The sequence below is a fragment of the Sparus aurata genome, chromosome 18 (assembly GCF_900880675.1).
Source record: "Sparus aurata chromosome 18, fSpaAur1.1, whole genome shotgun sequence".
NCBI classification, from domain to species: Eukaryota; Metazoa; Chordata; class Actinopteri; order Spariformes; family Sparidae; genus Sparus; species Sparus aurata.
The window spans coordinates 34,897,518-34,918,215 of record NC_044204.1 but is presented as its reverse complement, the minus strand read 5'-3'; the positions used below and the strand labels follow the sequence as shown (position 1 = coordinate 34,918,215).

General features: G+C 41.2%; 2 protein-coding genes across 5 annotated transcripts; one reads left to right on the top strand and one right to left on the bottom strand.

Moving 5' to 3' along the window:
- The first annotated feature begins 4,741 nt into the window (after window positions 1-4,741).
- tdo2a (tryptophan 2,3-dioxygenase a) lies at window positions 4,742-10,952 on the top strand. Of its 3 annotated transcripts, none has more exons than XM_030397173.1 (12): window positions 4,742-4,848; window positions 5,173-5,278; window positions 5,391-5,481; window positions 5,824-5,894; window positions 6,359-6,486; window positions 6,637-6,823; window positions 6,968-7,075; window positions 7,187-7,298; window positions 8,084-8,141; window positions 8,731-8,810; window positions 9,157-9,247; window positions 9,585-10,952. In XM_030397173.1, exons 1-12 carry the CDS (start codon window positions 4,832-4,834, stop codon window positions 9,736-9,738), a joined length of 1,203 nt encoding a protein of 400 aa, XP_030253033.1. In that variant the 5' UTR covers window positions 4,742-4,831; the 3' UTR covers window positions 9,739-10,952. The 3 variants fall into 3 exon arrangements, with proteins under 3 accessions (XP_030253033.1, XP_030253031.1, XP_030253032.1); XM_030397171.1 differs by lacking the exon at window positions 4,742-4,848 and adding an exon at window positions 4,872-4,982; XM_030397172.1 differs by lacking the exons at window positions 4,742-4,848; window positions 9,585-10,952 and adding exons at window positions 4,872-4,982; window positions 9,354-9,567 and having other exon boundaries at window positions 9,157-9,317.
- Window positions 10,250-20,596, bottom strand: ctso (cathepsin O). 2 transcript variants are annotated; one of them, XM_030397175.1, is made up of 8 exons: window positions 20,295-20,596; window positions 19,309-19,414; window positions 18,991-19,115; window positions 15,418-15,585; window positions 14,970-15,091; window positions 13,111-13,274; window positions 11,224-11,316; window positions 10,250-11,096 (listed from the first exon to the last, which is right to left on the bottom strand). In XM_030397175.1, the coding sequence occupies exons 1-8, from the start codon at window positions 20,505-20,507 to the stop codon at window positions 11,062-11,064; spliced, it is 1,026 nt and encodes a 341-aa protein (XP_030253035.1). In that variant the 5' UTR covers window positions 20,508-20,596; the 3' UTR covers window positions 10,250-11,061. The 2 variants fall into 2 exon arrangements, with proteins under 2 accessions (XP_030253035.1, XP_030253036.1); XM_030397176.1 differs by lacking the exon at window positions 11,224-11,316.
- Between the last annotated feature and the right edge of the window lie 102 nt (window positions 20,597-20,698).

Here is a 20,698-nt window from a genome sequence, read left to right as displayed (position 1 = left end):
CACAATCTGCCAATCTGTGTAACTCTGGTATTCATACGCAGCTCTGGCTTTGTAAATGGAAAAAAAAAGGAGGCCAATAAGGAACAGGGCATCAGTTACACTGTCCTAACGGAGCTACAACTTGATGGTAATGAAATGTAAATAACATCAGAGATGATAACTCGCCAACTTAGTTTAAAAAAGACAACTTGCTACAGCAGAACTCTGTTTCTTTCCCTTGGAGTTACAGATTTATACGTTCCGTTTGAGGCTAGCCAAGCCTCAGGCAGAAGATGTTCTCATTTATATACTATGATATATATATATATATATACCTAAAGTCTGGCTGTTTGAGTCAGTTTGTCTCTGACTTTGGGGTGCAAAGTGTCTGAAGAAGGGGTGTATCAACAATCTGTCCTCAGAATCGTTTCTCCAGCACAGCTTTACATCAAAATGGTTCTTAATGACGATAAATGAAATCTATAACTCTATATGTTGCATCTATGCGAGCTAAAATCTTAAGAAAGCTTGGACTGGAGTTCTGAATTTTTTAAAGCTACTCCAGTCGTATTCATTTCCGATCACATGACGCAGGGCTGAGGGTAACGAAAGGGACAGTCATTCAAAGGGAAGTTGAATTTACAGTAGTAGATACAGCAAATCAGCGATGTGATATTAGAAATGTGTGATCAAGCGCATCAACCGAGCTGATTAGATAATTAGGAGCACATGGAACAGTCACCAGATTGAGCTCTCTAACGAGCTTCTAGTAAATAAAGTAACAGTGTGGAGCTGATTGCTTCTCCGAGGGCATTTCAAATCTTAAAGTGACATTCCCTTCCCCCGACGGTTTACATTTCAACATCCTGTGTGTTATTTTATAAAGCTAATCTCAGTGCTGATGTCCCTCTGTGGATTTTATCAGACCTACTTTTTTTTGGGCAGCCAGTCTTAATAGATTCTCAATCGCACACACAAGGTGATGGTGTTCATTATTGCTTTTGCTCACCTTTAGCTGACAACTTGTGGACTTTCTCTTCGACACAGAATCAACAGGACCTGCAGGGGTAAATTCAATTTGAGGTATGTGACAGAAAAACTAAATTCCATCCGCAAAGTATTTTCTGTGCAGTGATTCAAACTGGGGAGAGTTAAAACCTCAGATTGTTTGTAAGAAAAACACAGTTTCTCTCAGAAATAATACATCCGCTCCCAGTTCCAGCTGGTTTCTTAACCAAACCTCTTTGGATGTAATAAATCAAAAATAAACTTTTAAAGGTTTGTATTGATGTCACATGACCACCCGCATATGTGACCTTGAAATTCATTTAGAGAAGCAGAATATATTTATCTGTATCTGTGAAAACGTAGCTGATAAATATTGAAGATAATATAAATCCAGATTGCTTTCATGGCCTCAAGCACGTAATACGTGTTTTGTAAACAGAAAAATTCAAGTTTTAATATAACAGATCTCACCTGAGCCTTTAGACCCTCAGGTGTGCATCAACTACAGGTTAAACACTCACAAATGTGAAAATATTGCCTACCATAGTGGTGAGATGCAGGTAATTAACAGTTATTGTATGGGCTGAAAAAAACATCCATATTGTGCATCCCTAAATTAATTTGTTACCTACTGCCTCTGATATAAACCAATTTATGGTGCATTTGCTGAAAAGGAAAATAAACACTTTTCCTGTTTAGAGATTTCTGAACACAAAAAGGATCCGACATGAAGAAAAACTGCTGATAATATCTGACCAACCACGATTTTCTTGTGATTACAGAATTTTTCCTGTGATCTCGACAGAAACAGCTTTTGTTCTGAGCTTTGACACAACATCTGTTTTCTTGTGGACGCACAATAACTCTCTTGATCATAATGACGATAATTACATATCACATGTATTCTGATGTGGTAATCATCCAGAAGCAGTGGACACACGGCGACTACTTCCATCGCCTACAACTCACATTGGCATCAAAATTGTAGCCTGAAATTGCTGCAAACAAATATCCCAGGAACAAAACAATATTCCTTTATAAAAGTGTTTGTAATTAATTTCCTGCAACATTTAGTGATGCATAAAAATTGCATAATTTACTGTAATACTATTATAATATGTAATAATATTTCTGTGATGTGGCTTTATGTTTGTTGCCCTCTTATCGTTTTTTAGCTACAAGAAAACATATATAATTTTTAGATAGTGTAACCTAAAGGTCGTCCATTATTGTAGAATTAATGTTAAAAACTTTATGAGATAAGATAATTGAAGTGTGTATTTACTATAAACATACTGCACAAACAGAAAAAGCAGCAGCAGTGCAAACATATTTTTCTTTGATTATAATTGATCTGTCGATTATATTTGATCATCAGAAGCTCGAAACATTTTGTTTAAACATCTAGTTATCCAATGATTGCAAGGAGATGAGTTAATTAAAGTTATTTTGAGAACATAATTATCCTTCCAAAACATTTTTTAAAATGTGAAATTATTTCCTCTGTAATTATTAAAGCTCATAATGTTTTGACTCAGGTGCAGATCTCATTCCTCAATTCTTAAAAAACATGTTTGGAGTTAACTGTTTTCTGAAACTCAGATTCTCACGTGCACACGAGGTGATAGAGTTCATTTCTGCCTTCACTCTCCTTCAGCTGACAGCTTGTAGACTTGTTCTCTCCAACAGAACCTGCAGGGGTAAATTTAAATTTGAGGCATGTGACCAAAAAAACAAACAGTATCTCTCTGCAGGATTTCAGAGCAGGCAGAGTTAAATCTAGGATGTAATACTGGAAAAACACCATTTGATTGCGAGAAGATGGTTTAATCAAAGTAATGTCGAGCTCATAATTATCATTCACGAACACTTCATTATTACAGTGTGTAATAATTCCCTCTGTAATTTTTAATGCTAATAGGACGGCTGGAAGCAGAAAGACTGAAGTGCAGATCATGCTATTAACATACTGAGTCGCTTTTAGTCCAATTGTTCTGTCTTTTCTTTGGCGATAAATACATTATTTATGCTCTCTTTTGAGAACGGAAAAAAGTCTGAAATCAAAACCGACGTTGAGAAGCAGTCAGATGCGGGCGACGGCGGGGCTGACACTTGAAAATCAGACGTACGGCACGAGGACGAGGCGCGCGCACACAGGAAAACAGTTTGACTTTCATTGGGAGTTTTACACGGCAGTGAGGTGCAAAGAGGCCACATCCCTGCGTTCTCTTAATCAGTGACTCACTCAGACCTTGGAGATAATGCGCATTGACACGTGCGTCCTATCAGTGAGATGGACAGGTTTGTTAAGGCCTCGAAGATTTACACCGACTGTATTATCTCGTCTAAAGCATCTCATCCACTGCAGCCCGACCACCTCCCCCTCACCAGCATCCCATTCATCCCAGCTAAATGGGAACAAGAACAAAGAATCTTGATGCTGCTTCTGCGCTTCATGTTCAGTCTGCGGCATTATATAGCCAGACTCGTACCATGTCCCGATTCAGAAATAGCTGCTCGTTATCATCCCTCTGATCTTCTGAGGACAGTTGCACAGGCTGTTGGGACTGTACTCGAGAAGTCTACAAAGAGTGTGGGTGAAAAACAAGGGCGCTAATGATCTTGGAGGGATTTAGAGAGGGTGGATTGTGGATTGTGGAGTCTTAAAGTGATGAAACCGGGCTAACTGTCGTCCAAAGAACCTTCACCTTTGTTGTGACTGACAGTGTGCTGGGGTTCAGGTGGCAGGAAGGAACAACCCCGTAATTAGTGAATTGTAAAAAGTGAATTGCGCTGCTGATGACACGGGGACATTCTCAGATCCCAAAATGCTTTGGACGGTTTGTATGATTTTATGGTTTTGTCACATGAACAAACACAAACGTAACCTCAGTGTACTCAGAACATATGTGCTGTCCACTCTCGCTCTTTCTCTTTGGCCTTGGAACATGTGTCCAGTGATGGTAACTCACTGAGGCGGAATAAAATATTAACCAAATTGCAAATATTTACAGATGAGTTCAGTGACCCGCAGCGAGGCATCAATGACACTTGGAGAACTTGCATTATTTTTCTCATCATCATGACTCACAGTTGCTTGTTTATGCTTTTGCAGTGGGCGAAGATTGTGAAAATAAGAGTTCTCGATCAGAAAATAATAACGTCAACAAAAGTTACAGTTCATTTCACCGACTGTGTTCTCTGATTGCCTCGCAGTCTAATTAAAGGATGCGTCTTTAATCAAACAACAATCAAAACCTCTAAAGAGTTTGTGGTTGAAGAGAAGCTCATCTCTCCTCGGCAAAAAAAAAAAATAGATTTTTCACATATTCTTTTTTAAATTAAACGTATTGATTAGAAACTTGGAAGAGATAGAAAGTGCATATCAGTTTTGCCAACTGGAACAATATCTGTGATGCCAGTGCACACATGAGAATCCCACTCCTCTCCGTCAGACGTTTACGTAACCAACCTCGCCATGTGTAACGTTCAGATATAAACAGCAAATCCTTGAGAGCAAACACTGAAGTTCCCATGTGACCGAGACAGCAACGTGCACGGCAACGTTTCTCCTGACCACAACAATCATTCTGATAGTTTGAAGGTTCTTGAGTTAAAATTTGGCATTTGAAATCTTTAATGTGACATTCAACTCAATCTGATGTTTTGCTCAAAAGCAGTGTGTATTTGGTGTTTGTTGTTTTTCGTTTTATTATTTGGAAAAGCGTCCTGTGACCGTTCTTTTTAGCAGATCAAGGTTCAAGTCCAGAAGGTGGTCCTAGTTGGAGATAAACAACAGCTCCGCGGGGCAAATAGAGGCGGGCCGGATGGTGACTTCATCCCCATGAATGATTGGATGAGGTGAGTCTTTAAAAGTCTGGACTGCTGCGAAGGTAATCTTAGTAAATATAAGTCGAGGAACAAGAACACATCTTCGCTGCAACTGATTTGGAAAAAGTCATGAGTGGATGTCCGTACTTTGAGAAGAGGCATTTGTACGTTCACATTGTTACCGCACTTAAAAAAAAGGGCTCTTAAGGATTTTATCTTTTTTTTTTTTCCCTCCACACTTCTATTACATTTCTGCTTAAGTTAAATCAAACGCAGCCCTCCTACAATTCATTAGAAGTGCTGACGAGGAGAAATGACCAAGTAACGAAAAGGCCTTCTCTCTTCACACTGCAGGTTATTCAAAAACAAGCCTCCCACCACAGAAGAGGAGGACGATGCCGCTCAGAGAGGGGTTAACAAGGCCAGTAAAGGAGGAATCATCTATGGAGACTACCTGCAGGTAGAAAACACCACTTGTAACACATATCTGTCTGCATAGGTCAACGGCAGAGAATAATTTGTTTGCAGATTTGTGTGAGGTGCTGAATTTTCTTTTTTTTTTCACCTGCCAGCTCGACAAAATAGTGTCAGCCCAGGTGCTGCAGAGTGAACTGAAGGGTAATAAGATCCATGATGAGCATCTCTTCATTGTCACCCATCAAGGTAAAACTACTGCAGCTTTGTGGAACATTCAAGAGCAATTTTCTTCTTCTTGGCTCACAGAAATAAAATGATTGTTTCAGTAATTCAACTTGTTTGGAATTCAAAGTTGGTATTATTTCTTTCAATTTGTTTTAAATTTAGACGAAAAGAAAATCCTTCACTGGAATCCAAAAAAAGATCAAAAGTAAAGTGATTTCAATGAAGAGGCAGATGTTTGACTTTACGAGAGAATAACTAATAAAATGTTTAATTTTCTGCTGTGTAATTATTATTATATCATCAGCTGACTGTTCTGTTTGCATCGTTATATAACACTAAAATGTTATTTGTGTTGGATTTCAGCCTATGAACTGTGGTTCAAACAGATTCTGTTTGAGCTCGACTCCGTGCGAGAGATCTTTATCAGTGGACACGTGAGTTACATTGTTTTCTGGGGTGAACTATTCTTATGTAATCACGTTTTTTTTTTTTCACGTTCGTACCACTGAATTCAGATGAATCAGATGTGAGCTGTCAGTGCTGAAGATTTAACTCCTATATTAAATCATTAAATACATGAACAAGCAACACAGTCATCACAGAGAAGACGAGTTCAGATCAAACACAAGTTCTGTTTTGGTTCATGCAATCAGACCGGCTTCAGTTCAGTTGTGAAAAAATAAAACATTTTCTGCATCACCTTGGTTCATGTTTAAAATTAAATTTCCTCCCCCCCCCCGGCAGAGACACATCGGGCTGAAGAAATAATGATGTAAAAACTCTGAAACTGTAATCAGTTCAGTGATTAGATTTTGTTTTCCGGTGTCAGGATATGTTCTCACAGGCTGTGCTGTGATTAGTAATAATTTCCTTAAATGTTGTTTAATTCTTCCTCCAGGTCAGAGACGAACGCAACATGCTCAAAGTCAACAATCGCATCCACAGGATTGTGATGATCTTCAGACTGCTGGTCGACCAGTTTTCGGTCCTGGAAACAATGACTGCTCTGGACTTTTTTGACTTCAGGTAAGCTTATAAATAACTTCTGGGCCGTTCTGCTTCAGGGCTAAAATTTTTATAAGCTGCACTCCTCCTTGATATTGCACTCTAGCCTGTGTTGTGTGCATGTATGCTTACTTGTTGTGTTTGTGTGTGTGTGTGTGTCTGTGTCTGCAGGGAATACCTGGCTCCAGCCTCTGGATTCCAAAGCCTTCAGTTTCGGGTCCTGGAGAACAAAATCGGGGTCCCGGACAACCAGAGGGTTCCCTACAACAGACGCCACTACAGGGACAACTTCAAGGGCCGTGACAGTGAGACGCTGCTCGCCACTGAACAGGAGCCAACGCTCTTAAAACTAGTCGAGGTAATTATTCAATCAAGACAGCTATAATTCAATTCTATTGAATATCTTCTATCGCGTTTTATTCAGCATTCTGTTTGCGGTGTCTTGCCCTGGATAAGTCATCAGGGGATAGATGTGATAAAAATCTTGCACTGTTCTTCTAAGGAATGGCTGGAGAGAACTCCTGGCTTGGAGGCGGATGGATTCAATTTCTGGGAAAGGCTGGAAATCAATATATTTGATGGGTTGAATCAGGAGATGGAGAAAATCGAGGTAAGAGATGACTCCAGCTTTCAGAGCTAACTCTCCTCGCTCCCTCTGGACTGCACAGATGATTGACAGAAACTGTATTTTTATTTACGAGTTGTATTTTATTTTTTAAAGAAAACGCCAGATCCTGAGGAGAAGGAGGAAATGATGGCTGAGGTGGTCAAACAGAAGGAGCTGTTCACTTCTCTGTTTGATGAAAAGCGTCATGACCATCTCTTGAGCAAAGGTGAGGCAGAATCTGACTGATCAACGGTCATCATCCTGTGTTTGCAGTCGCTGATCTGTTAATCATTTGTTAATAAACACTAACGTACATCTCCCAAAGGACATGTCGCAGGCTGCCTTCACCTTTAATGTGACATTTCTAATTCTACATTTATTTTAAATCCAGCTATCTTCCTACTCTTCACTCTACAACTGTCTTTTTATATCTGCGTATTAAAGTAGTAACCTTTACATTTTAAGTTTATTCAGGCAAGTTTCTTAAAGTCCACTACAAGCAGGTACATTTTAAAATACATGACTAGGAGACGATTAGGACACAATGGACAATGTGAAGAATAGGAAAAAGAATAATGAACCCTAATAAAGACATTTCGTGTTAGTTAATGTCAGAATAAAAGTCATCCTTAAGAAAAAAAACCCTGACATGTGCAGACCCCTGAAATAACCAGCGAAGGCGAAATGATTAGAGAGAAAGATAGTGAAGATGTTAGCCGGATAAGAACAGACGACACTTACACGTTCATCTTAACAACCCGGTTTCCTCTGAACACTGAGGAGCAGAGAGCAGAGAGGGCAGCGGACACATGTTGGTCACTTTGCTAACAAGGACTACATTCACCCTCAAAAAACACAGACTGAGACTTTATCAAGGCGCTAGATATCTGTGTGTAGTCTAGATTTAACAAACGTTGTTTTAACATTCAGGCTGTGGCTCTTAAAACTAGATGAATAAAGATCTACAAGTTTTTACTTTGAAAGTAATACATTTCTAATTTTGCTCTCAAGGTGAGAGGCGGCTCTCCTACAAGGCTCTGCAGGGCGCCTTGATGATCTACTTCTACAGGTATGTGATCTTTAAAGCCTGCCGTCACTTCTGTATAGCTCAACTCAGTGTGACAAAGTGTGTCTGCGCAGTATTTCCTTCAGATTAACCCACTTTGACACTTGAGAGCGACAAAGTAAACACACAGACTCCTTCTGTTGTCTACTGGGCCAGCCGGGGTTTAACAGGGTCCAACTTAAGAGCAGCTCTGTTGTTTCTTTTCTTCCTGATTCGTGGTTACTTATTGATTCTTTCCACCTCAAATTTCCACGCCACGTGCCCGCCCAGGTCATGTGAAACCAAACAGTACAACAGTTGTAAAACACCAGCAGTTTGACTCGTTGTCAGATTTACCAAAAGGTGTTAAAACCTGAGGGCACAGGTGACATGACACTCATTAAAGCCATGAGAGCTAACACAGTCACGCAAGCAGTCGCTGCATGGTGATAATTAATGAGAGACTGATGGGTAATACATGTTAACTGCGTTGCTGCAGTCAGCAGGCGGCAGCTGCTCTTGTTTTACACGTGCTAAGTAACCCACCAAGACACATTCTAACACACCTGTACGAGATATCCTCAATCACTAACATCTCCTTCTACCTTTTCAGGGAAGAGCCGAGGTTCCAGGTTCCTTTCCAGCTGCTCACATCCCTCATGGATATCGACACCCTCATGACAAAATGGAGATGTGAGTACTGGATCATCTCTGTCAGCTGCTACACAGGCTCGCCAGTGAACAAGTACAGAACGATATGGGGGGGGAACAAATTTCTACAAGAAACCAATGCTTCAAAATGTTGGCCCAAGGGCAGAGCCGGGCTAACGGGAGTTACAGAGCTCAAGTTAGTTCTGCACCTCAGAGGGAGGAAATATTCTTACATCCTCTCCGGCTGCTCATCAATCCAACAAACTATTCCCATGAAATCCATTGTTTACTCACCTTTGTCTCACTCGTGTCTTAACAGCTCAAATGAAACACACAGAGCCAAAAACACTGCTCATACCGCCACGGATGTGTCTGTCTTTTGTTTCAGACAATCACGTATGCATGGTGCATCGTATGATTGGCAGCAAAGCTGGCACAGGGGGCTCATCTGGCTACCACTACCTGAGATCCACTGTCAGGTATCGTATGCTACAAACTTTATCTTACTGTTTAAACACTTTACACTGCAGGTATCTTAAACACTTCAGAGCTTATTTAGATAAGCACAGGGAGCTTCTTCCCTGTGCTTATCTAAATTAACCTGTCATATGGTCACTTCTCCCCGACAAGCACAAACTACACTTAAAGTTAATTGTAGAAGGAGCGATGACACAAGTTCTTTATTCAGTATATATTAAGTCTTAGCAGCAGTTTAAGTTTCATTTTGTCCTTCTGAGAATAATAGCAGCAGTTGCCTAATTACATTGCAAAGGTTCATGAGTTCTATATTGAATTAATGATTTTCTTTCCCTTTAGTGACCGCTACAAAGTGTTTGTGGATTTGTTCAACCTGGCAACGTTCCTGGTGCCTCGCCACTGGGTGCCCAAGCTGAATCCCAACGTCCACACGTTCCTCTACATGGCCGAGTGCTGCGACAGCTCCTACTGCAGCAGCGAAGACTCAGACTAGGAGACGTCTGTCCCGGCTTCCTGCCTTTCACTGAAACTGACCTCACAACAGATCTCCTGCACAGCTGAAAAGTACTGGTGACACACGCATGGGTGGATAGGTGGCCATTAAAACACGTATTTTGTATGACATCAGGCTGACGTACCTGAGAAAGTCTATACACTGAAAAACTTTCACATTTCTGCACAAAACACTCAAATACTGCGTACGATAACAGAAATAAGGTGGTTGTAGTGAAACATGGCACAAGGACGGACCATTTAAAATGGCTGACAATGTACATAGACCACCAAAATAACATAAGAGGCATCAGATAGCACGATGATAATACTGCTAATTCTGTGAAGTATTGGGATTGTGGCATGTAAATACAGAAATATGAAGAAAAAAAAATCTTGATTTAAACGTCAAGAACAGTGAAAAACATCTATTTTCATCTCCTCTGACACTAAAAACAGAAAATACCCTCAAATTATGTTAACAAAGACGAGAACAGCGAATTACAAGCTCATTAGTGTCATCAGTCTGTAGTTCTGAAGGTTTCCAGCACAGAAACTTGTGACGCAGCGTCTGACCCTGAATAAATCAAACGGTCAAATTACACTATTTGACTCTAATCTCTAATCTTGACTGGTCACAAAGTAGAGCAGATGGCTCCTTGATAGGATTTGCTTAGATGTTTTCCAATAAAATTATGCAAATTCACTGCGACTGACCTGAAAGCAAATAGATCGGTGAGAGCGCCGATCAAACTGGTCGGGATGATGGAAGGATCACTGGGACGAGGTTCCGGAGAACATGCAAAGACATTAAACCTCGAAAATAGAAAGATTTGCAAAGCGTACATGTGACACTATGAAACGGAGGCCAAATAATGTGTACATAATGTTAATACGGTAGTTGTGTGATAACATGTTTGTATAGTATTCTGTAAAATCAATGTTGTTATGTATTTATGCAGTGATTGATGTGATCGCTGTATACATAAATATATGAGCCATATCACATATAATATGTATCTAGTTTATGTATTTAATAAGATACTTCTTTTTTTTGTACAGTTCATCTATATACGTATTATTGACATGTCGTTGTGTTGTGTGTGTTGTTTTCTCATGTATGATCCAAAACGCATCAGCACATGAAAGTGATTTATTTTGTTTTATTCATGTACAATTGTGACATTTCAATAAAAAAAACATTATTTAAAGTGAGACTTGTCGGGAAAACAGATGACTTATATTTCACACACACACACACACAGTCACACACACACACAGTCACGTACACAAGAGACGAGAGACAAAAATACACAAGATCTTGTCAAAGAAATACTGCTGCCACAGAATCTGCAATACCTGGGAAGAGCATAAAAGAAAGATGTTGTATTAATCCCTGAGGGGAAAGTGGGCACAGCTACATACAGACACCAAACTAAAGGAAGATATAAACAGAAAAATCACCAGAGGCAAAGATCATACTTACCACAAACATTGCCACCGATTTTTATATAAACATAACCCTCGTTCCCCCATGTGGTTCCCCAGGAGTTCTGCACAACCCAGTATGGAATATCCCCTAAAAACAGACAACGTGCATCTCAAGGATTAATAATTTACAGGGGGAAAGGAGCGTCGTGTGTGTGTGTGTGTGTGCACGTACTGCAGCTGCAACCACTTTAGACTGTTACATAATCCTTGTGTAATACCCGAAAAACAGCCAGGGTGTGTGAAATAATTAATGTCAAGAAATATAACGTACTGTGAACTATGTCGAGGTAGCTGCAACGTAACGTCCTGACACTGTAACCGCTGTTAAAACAACATCTTCTCACACTGAATTTTGTGTTTTAAACTCATGTTTTAAAGTTTACCCAGAACTTTCTATACATAGAAATCCTGTGACATAACTTTAAAAGTGCAAACAAAAGTCTCGCGTTTACCGACCAAACTGCTCATCGATCATCAGGACCAACAGGACGGAGAAGGCAAAAGGGGAATTCATGTCAAATCAATAAGTTCATTACAGGAATACTTTGCCGGTCGGCAGTGGTGTGCACAAGGGGGGGCGGGGGGGCAGTTGCCCCTGCTCGTGGACCAATTGTTGAAAAACACACGCTAACGTGCCCTCCTGGGATCCAACATGTACGCTAAAGTGCCCTCCTGGGATCCAACATGTACGCTAAAGTTCCCTCTTGGGAGCCAAAATGCGTGCTAAAGTGCCCTCCTGGGAACCAAAATGTACGCTAAAGTGCCCTCCTGGGATCCAACATGTACGCTGAAGTGCCCTCCTGGGATCCAACATGTATGCTAAAGTGCCCTCTTGGGAGCCAAAACGCGTGCTAAAGTGCCCTCCTGGGAACCAAAATGTACGCTAAAGTTCCCTCTTGGGAGCCAAAATGCGTGCTAAAGTGCCCTCCTGGGAACCAAAATGTACGCTAAAGTGCCCTCCTGGGATCCAACATGTACGCTGAAGTGCCCTCCTGGGATCCAACATGTACGCTAAAGTGCCCTCTTGGGAGCCAAAACGCGTGCTAAAGTGCCCTCCTGGGAACCAAAATGTACCATCTTGGTTGGCAAAACACACTAAACTGCCCCCTTGGCTGGTTAAAACATGATAAACTGCCCTCTTGGGGGGAAACAAGGCGCGCTAAAGTGCCTTCTTGGGATCCAAAATGTACGCTAAAGTGCCCTCTTGGGAACCAAAACGCACACTAAAGTGCCATCTTGGTTGGCAAAACACACTAAACTGCCCCCTTGGCTGGTTAAAACATGATAAACTGCCCTCTTGGGGGGAAACAAGGCGCGCTAAAGTGCCTTCTTGGAAGCCAAAACGCGCGCTTAAGTGCCCTTCTTTTCGCCCCTGCCCTTCAAAAAGTCTGTGCACGCCACTGCCGGTCGGTGGTGTCAGATGTTAACATCTATCTACTTTGTTCAAGGATTTCTTTAAGAGATGGGCGCTGAGATCTTCTAACAAGACTGAACGTTGCATGTTAATGACCAAATTATGACACCTTCATTTTCATAGAATTCATGCAGATAGGTTACTTAATATAATAATTAAGAGCAATAACAATACCATGATTATAATTTTGGGGCTCAATAAAAAAACGTAATAGCTTGTTACATTTTTCTCTTCTACCAGCACTTAATTAGGAAGCCTGAGCCTCTCTGCTCTGCTGCAGCACTAACTTGTGACGGGCGCTGTCATATTTTCACCCACTCCTGCCGAGTGCAGCGGAAAATTGCTTCGGTTCACAAAACCTTTTTCGACATAAAAAAGCAAAAGTGTTATCTAAAGTAAAATATCTAAACCCTGCTTCCTTTCTTTAATTATCATCCATCCTGCTGCAAAGGTAGCAACAGCACGTACCAGAAGTGTTGTATCCGACGACCAGGATGGCATGGTTGGACCGCTGGCTGGAGCAGTGGTGCTGGATGATTCCACCCAGGTAATCCTGCCAGCTGACAGCATCCACGATAGCAGCCAAGGGACCGTGATCCACCAGATGACCCATCATGGCCTCTTCTTGACCACTGAGGAGGAACAACAGAAAACTGTTCTCTCGAGGCAGCAGGACTGGCCTCAGGATTACATAGTTATTGTGGCATTTTTATGTAAACTGGACCGTTAACTCGTGAGGTTGTGAAATGTATGGAAGTAATTATTGGGCCTATTTTGGCACATATTTCTGCGGATCAGCATCTCAGCTCTCTACACTTTCCTCCTCATCTTATTCGTCCAATCAGTGAGTCAATTTCTGACCAGTTATTGCCCGTTTCTCATTCATAAATTTGCCATTTTTCCCTAATTCTCTCTGCTGCAGATATGCAGTAACCTCATCTTTTCCCTCCACCAGCTGATTCCATGCTGGGAATGTGATGCCCTCCTCTGCCAGGCTCATGACATATGGGCCATGGAGTTTAGCTCTGTGCCAAAACTTTATTGAATAAAGCCATTTTAAACCCCTTACTCATGGTGAGGTCTTTGACTTGCTCAGACTTTATGATGCTGTTTGTCTTTTGCTATGTGGTAGTAAAGTTCTGCTTTAGGAGCCCCCGTCACCAGAAGGTTAAGGCAACTCCATGACCCCCGAGTCTCCACCCTGGAGAAGTGCCCGATTCCAGCAGCTTGATGGACTCAATGAACCAGCACTCTGACCTTTGTGACGACGGGGGAAGGTCAAGAGGCAAATTCTTATGCTGGATCAGTGGGTAGTTGAGAGAGGGAGTTATCTCAGTAGCAACACGACCTTGACAGTTACTAGGTTGGAAAAAAATAACGCAGCTTCACTGTTTGTAAACTCTGTTAAGAATAATTTAAAAATAAGAATTATATTGCAATATTTTATAATAAAATATCTCAATAAATTGCAAGTTGTATATGGACAGAGATCAGATTTCTTCAGATCCAGGTCTCAGGTCATCAGGATCTATTGGGATCACCTGAGATCAGTCAGCTGGAGACTTTATAAGAGGGTTTCAGCTCCCCTGCTCAGACGGTCGTATGTCTGCAGGGAGTCGACACCATCAGTTTGCTCTCTGTGAAAATCTGAGCTGAGTGTGTTTGAGATTTTTTTCTATACATTTAGTTTCCTCCTGTTCAGTGACTCTCACTTCACCTTTGGTTTTTCGGTCCATTTCTTTTGTTTGTCTATCATTTTGGTAGAATCAGTGGGTGGCTTTGGGTTTTATTCCCACTGCAACCTTCTAGACACCAAGGGACCAGTTTGTTTTGACCCTTTTGTGATTTGTGGAGAGTTTTGTTAGTTCCCCCAACCTGCGACCCCTGTTCTCCTGTCCTCCAGGTTTTGTTTTCTGGGGAAACGTAACAATAAGGACGGGAACATTTACAGGATCTAGAGAGTTTTACACTAGTTTGATAAATGTAACATTTTTGGAAACTAAAACCTTTAACTCAAACAAAAACAGAAATTGCACATTGAAAGTCACAACCCTGTTCAATATCAAATAAAGACAATGTGATTCACTTTAACTCAAGGTAACTGCGGGTCGATCACTTCGGCCTCTGTGCTACTGAGCAACCCGAGTCAGTGTTGACACAGTAAACACTGTGGGCTCTCATTGCGCAGGTCCGATCCCCGTCCCCCTCCTCTGTCCTTGCTACGCTGTGAAAACTACATTAAAATTTCATACGCTGTTACGCAAATATAGCATTGTTAATTTTTAGCCTTTATTGCGTGGACAACCTGCACAAACGTGCCTTTTTACCTGAAGTCATGTGCAGTAAAGTTCTTCACGGCAACAACACCATGTGACGGAGGAAAAAAATGGCAGATTCCCGTCATGGCCTTGTAGGGATACTCTGACTGAGGAACCAACTTCACTCTGGTCTAGGAAGAAAATATTTCATCTCCGTTAGAATGTTATCTGAATACAAAATATCCATTCATCTTGTGTTTAAAGACCTTGGCACAGCCAGTTTTCCAATCCATTTTTAACCATGGGCGACTCACTGCCACTGAATATCTCTCTGATTAAAATACATGATGTTACTTTACCAGTTTTTTTTTTATAATAAACAGCACAGATGCATCTACCGGCAGCTCCCAGTTATTACCGGGCACAGAAATACTCCCTACATCTCCTGTGCGATTGAATTATCTACATGTGTATTCACTGGAAGTCTCTGTTAAAGACCTGAAAAATATCAACATACTTGTTTCATCCAATTCAGAGCATGAACTGGGGTGCCTCCGTGGCAGCCGGCGTTTTGAAAGGAGCAATCCAAAACCTGCTGCACGCTGAGTTGTGTCAGCTGCGAGCCGCCAATCGCATGGACGGACTGCACGGCGCCGACCACACTAAATGCCCAACAGCTCCCACACTGAAAAGGTAAAATTACAGTAATCAAGAAAAACAAGCAAAGGTTGAAAAACACTTCAGCACGGAAACCAAACTCCTGAATAGTCGTATCTTAAGATACCCAGAAGGATATTGTCATGTTGCTTATCGTTCTAAAGACCAGGTTTCAGTTGAAAGAAGATATTTTTAATTTCTTCCATCTTTGCTGTCTCAATTATCGCTGTAAGTAATTAAAAAAGCTCTCGTTCAGTCATGTCAACACACAAAATTGGATTTGGGTCTTGAATGGGGGGTGAAGCACCAACTAAACCTGAAAGATTTCTTCCAAAATATAAAACAAGTTTTGGATTTGATGGCAACTTGGAATCAAACATAGAAATTGAAATACCTTTTTTGATGAGGAACCTACAGTGAGTGCATATGTTGTGCATGCTGATGAGGTCCGGTCTGAGTGTGACTAATTGTTTTCTGCTGCCATCTACTGACAGAAACACCTCAGGTTTACTGTGTCTCGAGGAAGATCTTTCTCTTTTCTTCAATGAAAGTTTTCCGATAGATTCACAACCTTAATGCAAACCGAGACGAAACATTCAAATGAATCAACGACGAGCCGGCAACAAGGCAAATGGAACAAATACAAAACACATATTGCAGTTTCTTGTAAAAATCCGAATTCATGCTTCAGTTAATGCATTACGCTATAAGGATCATTTGAGATTTGCTCTTATCTATCTATCTAACTTCATATGTGATATAGATTACACGACTTCCCTGAGACAAATCACCTCTGAGAGAAAACAATGCAGCTTGTGTTCCACTCCTGCACAGACGATCTCCTCCTAACAGCATCAGACCATGCTCACTTCTCTTGCTCAGCATATATTCCCTGTATAAAAATCCAATATTGCGTTGCTCTATATGGTTCCATGACAAAAATCAATACTGAAACCAAAATCAGGTATTATTGCTTGGACTGGAGATAAGTATGTGCCCAGTAAACAAAACATAAGGAGCATCTGCTCCCTCTTTTAAAGCAATGAAATGCCCTCGAGTCATAAAAGTGGAATCAAGATAAGAGGAAACTGGATCAAGAAGAATTTATGAGACGTGAGTGCGTTGAGATTTTGTGCTTTCTGCATGACACTGTGTTTTATTTTTCGTTCTATCTTTCCATAAGTCTGTGATAGAAGCTCTGCCTGGGCAGGTCCATGGACAGAGGCAAAGAAAAATAAATCTGGGCAGAATAAATACAGTGGAGCACAGCGATGTTAGTGTGTTCATGTACAGAATCTCCCCAGAGTGGTAAGCCTTTACCTGAATACAGAGGAGTGAAATATATGTTATGGAGTTGGCTTTAACCTGTATGGGCTATGTCTCTCCCTGAGGACGACTGTTTTATGGTGCGAATATCATCCCCGACAGCAAATTGAGTGACTAAAGAGATAAAGGACAAAAAGGAGCAGAGAGTGAACCCTCAGCGAGGACAAGCAGCAGCTCCATCTCACTAACCTTCCCCGTCTGTGGTCCCCAGGTTCACTCTGCTCTCTTAGCACAAGTCACACTTAATGGCTCAGTTTATCATTTCACACCTGCTTTTCCTTGACCGTTATTAAAGTCCTCCTCCACTTAAAAAATGGGGTTTGCTTACTTTGACTCCACTTGGATGTTTGACGGTCACTGAGCAGAATGATACATGTGCTGACTTTGACTGCGGAGAGGAGAAATATCTGCGTGTGTTCACCTTAAATCTGTTTGAGATGCACATATATTTTGTGATATCTTCACAGGTTTGGACGTCGATCGTACTGTGTGACGTGAACAGAAGCAGGAGACTTCATGTGTCCAGGAATTATTTTCACTTAAACCAACAATATTTGCATTTTTTTTTTTATGTGTTCTGGATTTTTCAACAAGGGAGATGTCGTAGATATTAATTCAATTTCAACTGATTTCAACATTTTGTGGAAAAACTATGCTGGAGACAAATTATCATTCCAAGAAAAGTGTCTGCGTGTGTGTGACAACGTGCCCGAACTCTTAAATAAAAAATAAATATTCATCCTTAAACTGGAAAACTGCAAAATGTATTTATAGTAAAAAAAAGAGACTGGAGCACCCACAAACGCAGCTGTTTGTCACGACATCATCTGATTACATCTCATACAAATATAAATTAATTTGTTGGAACGTCATCCAACTGTGTCTCTTTCAGGTGTCCTTGCGTCAGTACTTAAAACATCCACACAGACGATGTTCTCTGCCAGAAAACACTCCTGTGCAACAGAACGAAACACAGAGTCTACTATCGAAGGAGATTGCAGCATTATGGAGCGGGCAGCCAGGTAATGCTGATGTTCTACTGTGCAACCCTTCAGAGCATCATTAGACGCAGAATTCCAGCATGATTTGGCAAATCTAAGAGTGAGAAGCAGGCTTGCCACCGTGCACAGAACAGCTATGAAGGTAATGGGGAAAATGGAATACGAGCCTCTACAGAGCCTGGACAGGCAGGCAGCCCGAGCACAAAAGCAACGACCCTCAACATCTCCTCTTCTCTGAATACAAACTTCCGCCGTGAGAGCAAAAAAGACTTTGTGTGTAAAAATCGAACCACTTGAAGCTATCGTTTGCACCGGCTTCAATCGAGCTGCTGAACTCCAGAGCCATGTTCAATGAATACACCATCACTCCAGCACTCACACTATTTGCATCATCATTCTTAGGTTTTTTATACATAAGCCACTGTGTCGTCAGTGTCAGATCTGCAGTCAAATGCCTCTTTCATGTTGTCAGATGTTATCGTATAGAGTGTTTCCACAGCCCGGGTCCAGGTGCACGCTCCCTCAAGAAAATGTTCTACATTTAAAAGGGAATTAAATCGCATTTATCCGGTTCACCTTGAGAGCTAAATAAACAGGCTACACCTGTGAGAAACCTTGTGCTCCTGTCAACAATCCTGTGCTGCAGTAAATAATTCCATCATATACACGTAGACATTTTTCGCAGATGCTAAAGGAAAAAGTTAAGTTGTCAGAGTTGCTGGTTATAAACTTTTAACCGTGAAATAATTGGCTAAAGCAACAATATTACATAACTTAGATAATATTAGACATTAATTATCAATTTCAACTTCTGCAGTGATGTTATCTGCTTGCTGTTTCACATTTATAGTGATATAATTGGGTTTGGGTTATTATTAAATGTGCTGAAAGTGTGGCAGGAAACATTAGATGATTATTGGGAAACACTACATGTGAACCAACCGCCTGGTATCGTGCCAAATGTTTTAATGTGAAGCAACAGATTGTAGCGCTGTGGTCGAGATGAATCTCTCCTCAGGGACGATAGCGTTTAGCCTGCTCTTTACCGACAATATGTCCTCATTGTACAGTATACTGTATTTAGAATCAATCTGTGTAAATCATACTGCTTGTTGGTTCTGGACCGGCGCCACCACTCCTTTGTCTCTCCAGTCAAATTTGGCCGGCAGCCCCTCTGTCTTCAGTCCAGAGAAGAGAGGAACTCTGTGGGCACTCGCTCGCAGGTACAGATCTGTGGACAGCAGATACAGTTCAAAGTCCTTCCTGGATACAAAGACACATGTTGGCAGATTCATCTCAGTCATCCAGAGGGTGCGATGCTCACCGGACAAATATATAAAATAAGCAAAAAACGTTTCACCTGATCGAGCAAGCTCAAGCGCTCGACCCAGCTCTGCAAATTTTACACAACTTTACAAACCTACCTCTGAATTCCTTCTGTGAGAGGTCAGAGAACTGGTTGACGCCATACTTGGCAGACTGTGGTGATGTGGAGAACGAATTCAGGCGCGCATGCCGATTTGTAGCATTCTGCAGTAAGACACATGACAAATTAGATGTGGGAAAGTTATCTGAGGGAGAAATGTGGGCAGCTCAAATCATCAGAACGACTTGTTTCAATTAAAGATATTATAACCAGCTGAACCTAAATGAGTCCCTGCAATGAATTCATGAAGAATAAGTTAAATGACCACCGATGTGAATCAGTAAACTTTCATGACGGAGCGATTAATTTCTTGGCTGTTTCATTAGAATGATCTAATTTTACAAAGCTTATAAACTGGTAAACTGAGTGTTTACTAGAAAGGTAACTCTGAGAAACACTCCAACATTAACTCTTATCCAGCTAAAAGAGGAAGGAGGTCAAATTACTAAATGTCCGTTTTCCTGCAACTTAACAGGCACTGTGTAGTTTATGAGAAGAGATCCAAACTCAGAATCTTTATATACACGATATCAGTGAGGTAATAAATGAGGTAGTGCATGTACGAGCTGTTCTCAGAGGACAATAAGGTCCCAGAACACTGCTGGTGGCAGGGTCCGCCACATATAAACTACAGAATTAAACTGTTTCATCCTTTAAAGTCAGTTCGTTTATTTAAATCAGTCAATAAACATCTTTCTTTTCTGATAAAAATGTCTTCCCAACAACTACATAGTGCTCCTTTAAAGTTAGCCAATATTAGCTTAAAGTAGCCACATGAGCTACTTACTGGTGATTGCCATGTTTAGGGACATAAATGCAACTTCCTCCTTTTTATAAGTTACAGTTTGATTATTGCAATTTGAATGCAGGATTTATTATCAATCATCATTCTTATCGTTGTGTGTCTGAATTGTGCTGTACATATAAACTGTTAACTGCTGTGTGTGTGTGTGTGTGTGTGTGTGTGTGTCCTTCACCTCTTACCTGAAAGTACACCTGACGGCGGTTGAACTCGTCGCCGGTCGTTTCATACCTGCGGTCGAACTTCTCTCTGAACGAGTGGAAGTCAGCTTCAGAACCCTTCAGCCCGGTTCGAGTCTCAGCCGAGCTCACATTGTGACAGCACAGAGGGGAGACGAGTGTGGACCCGGTCTGAACCACGACAACCAGAACTAAGTACGACCTGCTGACCCTCATTGGACCAGAGCCTGTCGGTTAAAAACATTCAGAGGTTTAAAAAACAGCAGCAAGTTCAAAAGTGATGTTCGCGGAAAAGGTGAGGTTAATCTACAGCGCATGCGCAGCGACCAAAGGGCGCTTCCTTGGAAACAGAAAGTAAAATGAGAGAAGAGGAACTGAGAGGCGATATCAAATACATGATCACTTCA